Source organism: Vanessa tameamea, chromosome 8, assembly GCF_037043105.1.
Source record: "Vanessa tameamea isolate UH-Manoa-2023 chromosome 8, ilVanTame1 primary haplotype, whole genome shotgun sequence".
NCBI lineage: Eukaryota > Metazoa > Arthropoda > Insecta > Lepidoptera > Nymphalidae > Vanessa > Vanessa tameamea.
In genome coordinates, this window is record NC_087316.1 from 2,032,093 (window position 1) to 2,043,475 (window position 11,383).

Below are 11,383 nucleotides of genomic sequence, written 5' to 3' on the forward strand. Positions count from 1 at the left end.
TTGTCAGTGATGACACTGTCATTTGTCAGCGATGACACTTGACGGCGGTCGAAATCATGATCACGGGCATCCAAGAATTTTGTTACGAAACGGTTTTGCCGTGGAAATCTCCAGTTGCACTCGGCACAGGATGCTGACTATACAATTCCTTCTTAAATCGGGAAGGTGACTTCGTCCCTGTACATGAAATCAGATCAGGTAAAAAATATTTTTGTATACCCATTAATTACTATTTATGTTTATGTTAAATTTCGACATGCGTATATTTTATCTCATGCTTGCGTACATTTACGTCATATCTGGTGTAATAATTGTAATATTTAAGAATACTATCGAAGCCGAATTATATATTTTGACCTTTATTATAATATGCTAAAATATACAATTACCACTTCTGATATGTATACCAAACAAACATATAAAAGTTAGTATCAATGATATGTGACTAATAAAAACTAAAATCATAACTAAAACTTTAATATCATCATAGTTCACATTATTAATACTTTGTAATTTTATAAACATCAATAACCCACACTACCATAAAACTTTAAAACCTGCTATTACATTAATTAATTGTTTGAATTAAAAATATATTCCAAACCTTGTTAACATATAAAATAAATTTTGAGACACAGTTTAATTTCTTTGATACATCGATGTCATTTACTTTTCAATATAAACAATACCTAAGATAAATAATATGTTTCCTAGTACGATGGATTTCGTTGTCGGTGGCCTAGCAGGCGTTGGAGCCGGGTTTTTTAGCAATCCATTTGATGTTGTTAAAACTCGAATGCAATTGCAAGGGGAACTCCGTGCGAAAGGTCAACATGCGGTTTACTACAAGAACATACCGCACGCTATGGCAACCATCGTAAAACATGACGGTATATCTGCATTGCAGAAAGGTTTAGTGCCCGCATTGTGGTTTCAGCTTTTTGTTAATGGTGTAAGGTAAGCTATTTCATAATATTATTTTTTTTAATAAAAAAAAATATAATAAAAAAAAAGCTTATATTTTTATATATATAAAAAAAAAATGCTTTATAAAGATCAAATAAAATTGTATTTGTATACCAACTGCTTCATATTATATATTATGATAAAAATAATGTACGTAATAAGAAACATTTGTATTTTTAGGTTAGGAATTTATCAGCAAGCTGATGACTATGGACTATTACGGGATGAAGATAACAATACTATATTTGTGAACAGCTTCGTCTTTGGGTCCATAGCTGGAATGTGTGGCGGTCTGGTTGGAAGTCCATTACAGCTGGTCAAGACCCAATTAATGTCATATTCCTCTGAGAAGATTGCTGTAGGAACTCAGCATGGGCATCCTGGGACTATATTTGCTTTGACAAGGATATACAAACAAAATGGTTTCCTCGGTCTATGGAGAGGGGCACATGGAATGATGATGAGAAATTCTATTGGATCTGCATCACAAATTGCATCATATGCTGTGTAAGTAATTTTTTATTTTAAATAAATAAATAAGTAAATTACAAAGATCCCATTGCTCGACTAACATCCACTCTATTTGAGATATATAAGAGCTAATTCCACCATACTGCTTCAATGCATGGAATTTTTTCATCCAACACAAACAGGTTTCAATAAATAAACACTATGTAGTCTGGACTGATTTATTTAATATAAATATAAAACAACAAACAAACAAATCTAACATCAAAATACCCTTTTAAGTAATAGATTAAACTTTTAAACACTCTAAATAAGATTAAAAACAGACATAAAAACACTCTCACAAAGTGTTATAAAGTGATGTACTTAAATACATGTTACATTACTTGATGGTAGGCTCTGTCCAAGCCAGAGGGAGATTTTATTCATCAAAGCAAAATATGCAGTTATCCTGTTTTATCTGAACCTCATTACATAAGGTAAATGTACCATATTATAGGATGTCAGTATTGAACTTTGGAGCTGATTTAAAATGTGATTAGAAAATTATTTAATTTGTTTTTATAAAGTTTACCTTATTTATTACGGAACGGAATATGGTAATTATGATTGATACTGCTACTCATCTCTGAATGTAATGGTCAAATTTTCTTTTTTTTTTCAATTTAATTAGTAATTTTATTATATAAATAAAAAATGTGGCAATCTAAAAATTTTATTTCATTAGCTGAAAATATGACTTGTCGTTTCGAAAAGATGATTATTTTAAACAGAGTGAGGGCAAAAAACCTATCAAATGGATATTCTAACCTAACCTGTCATATGGAATCACGTCACAAAAATCTATACAGATACCGACTTGGTATTTATACCAAATGAATTTCCAATTTCATTAAAATTAATGCTTTCGACACGTGCATATATCCTCTCGACGTTTACAAATTATTAAAACAAATAAAGCACATGGAAAACGTCAAAATGTAATCATCGGTTAAGATTCACGTGTTCTAACCACTGAGCCATCTCGGCTTTTTTTACGTAATAGCTGTTGTATTAATAAATCCGCACATGATACTTTATCATCGCACAAATATTTGTATTGAGACGTCAGTATATTTAATTATCTCGATACTGAACGTAATAAAAATAATATACCTACAACGTAATTAAAAATACCTAATACTGTTATGATTAAAGAAAATTTTTTTTCGTTTTCTTCTATTTTTCTGGATATTTATTTCAGGAATATAACCCAGTTAAATTTTAACTGTAGCTACGCTATGCGCTGTCATGACGCAATTTGGCCAAATTCTTAAAATATAACTCATTATCACCGAAATATGGCCCAATTTTGACGAGTGCTTTGAATTGTAAATAGATTTTTCTTGAAGTTTGAACGCAATTTGACCTTAAAAGTCTATTTTTGTCTTTGGAGATTTGTGCCTGATTGATTGGGAACCCCAAACCTGAGTCATCTCGTTCTTCGCTCCCATCTGTAACGTAGTGACGTATTAATTTCTGTACATCGATATCATATCGTTGTTGCTATACTATGCCAAACTCGAAGCACTCGATAATCGATATACAATTATATAAATATTGTATTAATAAGACTATATATTTTAGTTTTAGAGAATGGATGGACAACAATAATTTTTTTCAACAATTTAAGTACCTCTCTGCCTTTGTCGCGAGTAATTTCGGTGCCATCGTGAAAACAATTGCGTTAACACCCATGGATGTCATTATGACGCGACTTTATAACCAAGGTAAATAGTTTTAAGTAGCATGCCATATCGATAGATAGAATAAAGTTTCCTTTATCAAAGAGTTTATATATATTTGTAGAAAATGAAATTATTATTTGCCAAAAATGTATATGTACTGTGTCGGTTAAGGTTGAACGAACTAGTGTAATCGAACATAACATCTTAGAATTGTTGGCGCAACGACGGTGACAAGAATAATTAATATTTCTTACAATGCCAACGTCTATGTCAATCTTTGTCAGGTCCCATTTGCAATATACATTCCGAATCGATAGTAGCTTTATAGTTCATTTAATCTCGTTATTGATGAGTCAACTGTGCTTGTAAAATTCTCTTTACTAAAAAGTTTCTTTTGATTATTGATTTTGCTCGTCTGCCCAACACTTTCATAGTATAAAATAAAAAAAATATAAAAACAATCTTCATTTCAGAAGTCTTCCGAGATTTTATTTTTTTGTTTTTAAATCAATCACATTATTTCTAAGTCATTCGTAATTCCTTTTAAAATTTAGTGACGGAGCTTCTTTTTTACAATATTCTCTAATTTTTTTAGAATTTATTTTAAAGCAAAAGTATAAAATTATTAAGCTGACTTTTGACACGATCTCGAAATGTATTGTTAATTTGAGATATCATAATTAGTACCATACTGTATTTTTTTTTTATTATTTCTAGGTGTCGGTGAAAACGGCCGAGGAATTCTCTACAACGGTATAATAGATTGCGCACGTAAAATAACCAAAACCGAAGGCCTACTTGCTTTCTACAAGGGAATGGGTCCCTCATACTTACGCCAGGCCCCCCACACTATCCTTCTCTTAGTATTCTGGGATATATTAAAAGATTTACAGAAGAATTTAGCCTTAGAGTCATAGTATTATATATGTTTTACGGTTTTAAAGACCTCATTATTGACAATAAAATAGCATTAAATAAATCGTATTCGATGCCCACGTAAAGTATTGAAGACCAACCAGACTTTTAAATAGAATTTCCATTCTTAAATAGTGTAACTTTCTTAGGTGTTTACAAATTCGTGTGCCTGTTCTTGTGTTGCGTACGCTTACCTTGCGTTGTGTGCTAAGTAAAAAGAGGTGTTACTGAAAAGTATTTACTCTATTTCCTCAATTATTTCACAAATATTTTCGTGTTATTTAATTTAATATTATTGTTCAAAATAATGGCAGACTACTATAAGCAGTATGAAAATCTCATCTCATTTATTACCTCTTATCCTGTTTGATTTAAAATCAAATATGTTCGGTCAATACATTTACTTCATTCAATTTCATAAAACAATTTTAATGTAATGGCTAGCGGGAAATCTCCTGATTCATATTTCGAATTCTACCTTTCGTTGTCTACCTTTTTTAATTGCCATAAGAAGTCATTTTAATGTAAATGCTTGATATTTTTATAATAAACCGGAACGTCGTATTTCATTATAAGTTTTAAGGCCATTTACATTATCAATAGTCAATATGATAATTTAAAAAACTTACCATCGTGACTTGTTTTTCGTTTAGGTAAGCTCATAGACATTCTCAAGATTTTATTGTTATATACAATGCTGCAATGCATTAAAAAATTTAAATGCAAACATTTTAATTGTTTCTGGAATTGGATCTTATTATTGTTTTTTTTTTAAAACGTGACAATGAAATACTTAAAAAATAATTTTGACTCGTTTTTTCGATCATAGATTAACGATAAATTGTTTTTTTTTTATGGAAGTTAAACCGAGACATTTATTTTTAACAGTAAATGATTCATTTTTAGAACATCGACAACAAGTGACTAATAACGATCTGAATAACTATTCTGTGAGAAAACTTCGAAACGTCACGTGAGTTTATTTAGACGTTATAAAAAGTATTATTTTTTTATGATCTGTGTAATTAATTCTACTTTTGAGAGTACCTTTAATTGAAATATATTTTACACGACAGTTATATACCTATTAATACCAGTACTTAACTTTCTTCGTTGAAGTGACAACCCGTAAATATCCTATAACCTACTGATTGCCAATAAGGCAAAGGTCGTATATTGTGGGGACGGATGAAATTCACTATATACTTTTAATATAAAAAACTTTTATAAGTGTAATAAATGGAAATAGAATTACACACATATATAATAATATATTTGAAGTTGTGATTCTTATTAAAATTCAGTGTTATGTGTTTAATTATTAATAATTAAATCAATTTTATATATGTTTTGCTAAACGTGTCGAGTTAATCATTACAATTGTTGTTGAATAAGTAAAAGGCATTTGTAGTAGTAGAGTATATATTTAGGAAATGTTATACCTATTGTTTTTTTTACATTAAATCTTAAACCAAAGAAAATATTATTTAGTATATATTATTATGTTGGTAGTATGTTAATGGTTACTTAAAAATACCTTACAATTGGCTGTGTAAATGGTTAAATAGATATATTATTGAAATAGTTCAAATATCAATTACTCAGTGCAGTATTTTAAACAGTGTTATTTTCTTGTTATAAGATTTTGTTACTTATTTAGATAAGTTTAAATAAAACATTGTTGAATTTTATATTTTGTTTTTTTTATACGATGCCCCTTTATTTATAATTTTTCATTGTTTTCAATAACTGTTTTACCAAATTTACATGTTGATATATCAAGTACTCTGATCTCGATGTGTCCATACGTGACTGTCAAACACATTCACTTTTTCTGTCGAGAGCCGTCTCAGTTAGCAGCTTGGAGCTCAGAGTCTACAAGTACGTAATATTTACAATCTCGTACTTCGGAAAGCTTGTAAAGTTGGTCTTTGTTTTAATCTTTTCCTTTTAGCGTCCCATTATCATGCTATGAGAATAAAGTGTGAGTCTATTATGCATAATGTAAAGAAAAAAATGGTTTCCTCGGTATAAGTTGATTATAATGTCAGTGTTAAAGCTTACAAATAAAATCGTCTTACCATCAGGCGACTCCTTGATCGTCTGCATGACGAAAATAGAAATTCTTTTGTTTCAACCACTGAGAATTAGCTCTCTGCTTCTTAATTCTTAAAAGGTTACAAACTATTTAAAAAATTAAAAACTACATTTTTAAATCAGTGGTAATATACGAATCAGCTGCTATTTGATTTTTTCGTCAAGTATTTATTTTGGTTTATCCATAATATATTGTTCGCAGAATCAAAACGCAATGGCTGCAAAAAACAAAGATGGTGTCCTCCGTGACGTCACAGACATGGCGATGGGTGGCACGTCCGCCATGTTTGCGACACTATTTACAAATCCAATCGAAGTTGTGAAGACACGTCTTCAATTACAAGGCGAATTGGTTTCGAGAGGAAAACATGCAGTTTATTATAAGAACGTACCTCACGGATTGTACGTGATAGCTAGGACCGAAGGAATTATTGCCCTCCAAAATGGCCTACCAGCTATGCTCGGATTTCAATTTTGTTTGAATACTTTTAGGTGATATTTGAAATACATATCTTATTATATATTTTTTTTTAAGTTGCAAAGGAAGAATTGGGGATTTTACCGTTGAAATAATTGATACCATATCCTTATAACCTCACCATGCGAAGTTCATTCAGTCATAATAAATCTTAAGTCAGTGAATAAACTGGCAACCCTAAGAATTTTAACCTAGCTAACGGCCTTAACGTTACTTTGATACTTCCGACATTGAGTCATCACAAACAGTCTAGATGTTCGCGCCGCTAACTCTTTTGTATGTAATTTCACTAGTTTAGCAAATCAGCGATGTAAAAATTACACATTGGCGATGGACAAATGCTGTAAAGCGCCTTACCAATTATAATTTAAAGAAAAATATAAAATACAGGCTAGGCGTGTACCGAATATCGGAACGCCGTGGTTTGACGACTACCTCGGAAGGTCGTACGTCCGTCACTCGAGGCGCGCTAGCGGCCGGTGTCGGCGGCGCTCTGGGCTCGATCGCCGGGACTCCCTTCTTCCTTGTTAAGACACGACTTCAGGCTCAGGCTACTAAAGCTATAGCTGTTGGACATCAGCATCAGCATAGTGGAACTATGAATGCATTGGCTGATATTTATCGCAGGGAGGGATTTAAAGGTTCATTTAAAGTCAATATTAATTTATACAAACCAACTCGTAACTTCTGCTCTAAAGGAGAAGAGGCTTTAGCTTAGCATATATAGATACTAGCAGTAACTGACTGTTCAACTTTACAAACTATGGGAAACGTGGTTGTTTCTAAACCCATAATTTTTGCGTCATTTTTAATGATAGATAATTAGAGAATTGGATGAACTTCTAAGGCTAAATCTCAAGAGTGATATTTTCGTTCTGACAGTATTTCATCGATAAAAACTTACGCCTTACAATCCTGTATAGTGTAGTCGGTCAAAACTGATGCGTGATTGTTTATTAGGGAAACTCATATTAAATAACATCATATTTATTGTTAGGTCTATTTCGTGGGGTGGGTCCACAAATACCACGCGGAGCAGTTGGCAGCGGCTCTCAAATGGTCAGCTTCGCGTTCGCCAAAGAATGGCTCAAAGATAAAGGGTACTTCCAGTCGCCATTACTGCTATCGTTTATGGGAGCAAACTTGGGAGGCATCGTTATGACTCTGTGTCTCAACCCGTTTGATGTAATTGCCACAAGACTGTCAAATCAACGTTAGTACGAAATAACATGAAATTTACTATATTTTTTTTATATAAGTATTATAATACCGTTTATAAAACCGTTATTAACTGCTTCGTTGATCTATTATCGGCTTTTTGGGAATCTTACTAACTTTCAAACTAAATTTGCTAATAAGAATTTATTTACACAAAATTTGAGTTGACAAAATTTTTTATTAGGCTTTGATTCCAAATTTACAAATTTGCCTTATAAGTTAGACAATAGACAAATGAGGCAATTGAAATAAATATATCAATATGTATTTTTTACATTACATTAGCAGCCTGTAAATTTCCCACTGCTGGGCTAAGACCTCCTCTCCCTATGAGGAGAAGGTTTGGAGCACATTCCACCACGCTGCTCCAATGCGGTTTGGTAGAATACACATGTGGCAGAATTTCGTTGAAATTAGACACATACAGGTTTCCTCACGATGTTTTCCTTCACCGCCGAGCACGAGATGAATTGTAAACACAAATTTTCAGGTTTGAACCCGAAATCATCGGTTAAGATGCGTTCTAACCACTGGGCCATCTCGGCTCGTCGAATATCTATTACGTGCCAGTAATTTGAAAATCCATTCAATATTTAAACTATACTAAAAATAATTATTTCAGCCGTGGATGGTAACAATCGTGGCAAATTGTACAACGGTATGACGGACTGCTTCTTGAAGATGTTAAGGTCTGAAGGAGCGCGTGCCTTCTACAAGGGAGTTGGAGCGAATTACTTAAGACTAGGACCGCACACTGTACTGTTACTGGTCTGCTGGGACCAGCTTAAGATATTGGAGGAGTATTTTAGGTGACTCCAGGCTACAGAAGATTTCAAAACTAAAAAATAATGTAAAAACATGGGTTTATCATCAAAATAGCGATTATTTAGAACAGTAAAATATTTTTTACGTTATTTACCACTGTTATAATATACGAAAATTTAAAAGAAGTCGATTAAAACAGCATCGAAAACGGTTCCTTATTTTTTACATATTATAAAGACGTAGCAATGTTTTGTATCTTTTATTTAAAAAAAGGTAATAGAATTCTATTTAAGACATTGGATATGGTTTAAATATTATTAATATAGCAATAATAATGACGTTTATAAGTATATATCTTTAGATATATGTTGTACTTACTATGTGAGGTTTTTAATAAAAAATATTTTATATATTGTGACGACTTTAACGAAACTTCCTCACGAAAATGTCTCATATTTGTAAGAAGTTTATGCAGTGAACTTATTATAATAAACATAAAAAACTGTTCGAAATATAAAAAAGTGTTCACGGAGTATATAAAGATGTGTTTTTTACATGTCTCAAATGTAATAATATTGTGATAACTTCGCATAACCCTTGACCGAATTCGGAATTTTCCGTATAAATTAATATTTTATTAAAATCTACTCTAATACCTATATCACAACGTGCAGCAATTTTACAGTACATTATAATTATATTTTTTTTTTAGAAACTTGACGCTAATGTTGTTATGTGTAATAAAATATGATGCCAAAAAATACTTTTAAAATATTTTTTTAATTTTGCATGCCTACAAAAATGAACGTTTTATATGTACATAGATAAAACATTCCAAGGTATTATTGTTTACTAAATAAAATATGAAATAATAATATTTTTTATTTAATTTAATTTTATAATTTGTTATAATTGGTACGAAATGATAATAAAATATTACTATTTTAATTTATTTGTGTGTTATTTAGTACCTTATAATTGATATGTATGAAAAAATGTATAGTTAGTGTTCGTTATAAAGCAAAAACATAAATTTTAATGATATATGATATAAGTCCAGATAGTTATATATGAATTAAGATAATATAATATAGTTGTTGTGTCAGTATGAAACAAAATCCTCAAAAGATATTCAATTTATTAAAAAGATTAATTAAATCCTGAAATTAAATTAAATTCTAACAGCATGTTCTCTTGCTACACAAAAGATTCACCTCCTTATTAAACTTACCGCACACTATGCGTTGGTGAGAACACTTGCGCCAGACTTTCGGCTTTTTTCAGAAATTCAGCAATTCTATTCAAAATTTTGAACTAAATGATACTCAATGATAAATTAACATAATCGATTAACTGATTATAGGCTTTATAAGCATACATTTAAGGTTGTAGGTTCAAAGAAAATAAAACACAACATATAAAAGTTGAGCATTATATTATATTCATCTATAAACTTTTTTTTGAATATTAACACACAATTCAAATGATATAATATAAAAAGCAAAAAAAAAATGTGTTACCATATTAATTATTTTTATTAATCTATGGTACAAAAATACAAAACTATTGTTCTATTTTTTTTTTAATTATATTTAATAAATGTTACCATTTGGAAGTCCAAGCAATAAAATACTGTGATGTCGAGATTAAATACAATTAATACCTCCTACTTACCTATGTGTATCGACAAGAGGGAGGTAAGAGGAACTCTCAATGTTTAGCTTAGGGAAAGTTTATATTTTTATTTTTAACCGTGAAACACTGTACAGAAAACGGAATTTTCTACAGTGTTAGAGATTTTTGGTGAATTTCCATACAGAAGGTTATCCTAAGTTTCATCATACACATCAGATTCATCAAAAAACTTTAACTACTGTTCCTTGCCATTAGCATAAACCTCAATACCGATTTCTAACTAACTAATCTAACATCAGAAATGACAGAAAATTACTTTTAATACAAACTTTTATCCCCCAATTAACCCGCTTAGAAGTTGAGTGTAAATTCAAAACTTGCAACTAAAGCTCCATAGAAGAGAATCCTCTTTACCTACCCTCCTTACTTATATATGGGGATACCAGACTAAATTTAAAATGACGTAAATTTTTATGGTCTTTTTTTCTCACGAAAAAAATTACCAAAACTAGTAAAAAAATATGGTACAACATGGCATTTTATTATTTTAGGACGGACAGTCTGTGTAGTGTGTTTTTATGCTATATATATTTTGCAGTATATCTTATTTTAACAGTTATGAAGAGAAAATCTTTAAATTATTATCTTTTATCGTAGTATCCATCTTTAAATTTATTAAATGAAATGTTTTATGTATACCACGCACACCAGTCACCAAAATGAATGTCACCAGACTGACTAATTGACTGACTGACCCTTATAAGTAGACTAAGTCGGGGTATTAAAGTACCTAATAAAGTAACTAATTGTGATAAATGTAATAATACAATTGATTAATTTTAATTAAATAACAAGACATTACTATGATCAAAGCACCTATAAAATACAAAATAAAACTTATTTAAACTTAATCAAATATTATTACATGTGTAAAATTATACAAAAAAAAAGTTATCAAATTATGATTCACAATATAATACGAATGTGATGTTTTTATACTTAATGGTTTCCTAATTTAAATCTAAATTTGTTACGGATAATTTTAGATCATTTTGTTTCAATTCGAGATAAACTTATCAATTAAAATCGACTATTTGGCTTGCATGAAATATTA

The 11,383-nt window shown here is 30.5% G+C and overlaps 1 protein-coding gene across 2 annotated transcripts; it reads left to right on the plus strand.

Annotated features, from left to right (window-relative positions):
- Window positions 1-16: 16 nt before the first annotated feature.
- Window positions 17-8,746, plus strand: LOC113396295 (solute carrier family 25 member 35-like). 2 transcript variants are annotated; one of them, XM_026634192.2, is made up of 5 exons: window positions 17-198; window positions 715-957; window positions 1,147-1,473; window positions 3,061-3,203; window positions 3,879-5,767. In XM_026634192.2, the coding sequence occupies exons 2-5, from the start codon at window positions 719-721 to the stop codon at window positions 4,076-4,078; spliced, it is 909 nt and encodes a 302-aa protein (XP_026489977.1). In that variant the 5' UTR covers window positions 17-198; window positions 715-718; the 3' UTR covers window positions 4,079-5,767. The 2 variants fall into 2 exon arrangements, with proteins under 2 accessions (XP_026489977.1, XP_026489974.1); XM_026634189.2 differs by lacking the exons at window positions 715-957; window positions 1,147-1,473; window positions 3,061-3,203; window positions 3,879-5,767 and adding exons at window positions 6,376-6,665; window positions 7,042-7,292; window positions 7,649-7,864; window positions 8,492-8,746 and having other exon boundaries at window positions 21-198.
- Window positions 8,747-11,383: the final 2,637 nt, after the last annotated feature.

Excerpts from the sequence above, each read along its gene's own strand:
- LOC113396295 (XM_026634189.2), top strand. Across the intron at positions 6,666-7,041 it reads TTTTGTTTGAATACTTTTAG|GCTAGGCGTGTACCGAATAT; the intron begins GTGATATTTGAA and ends TATAAAATACAG. Across the intron at positions 7,865-8,491 it reads CACAAGACTGTCAAATCAAC|CCGTGGATGGTAACAATCGT; the intron begins GTTAGTACGAAA and ends TAATTATTTCAG.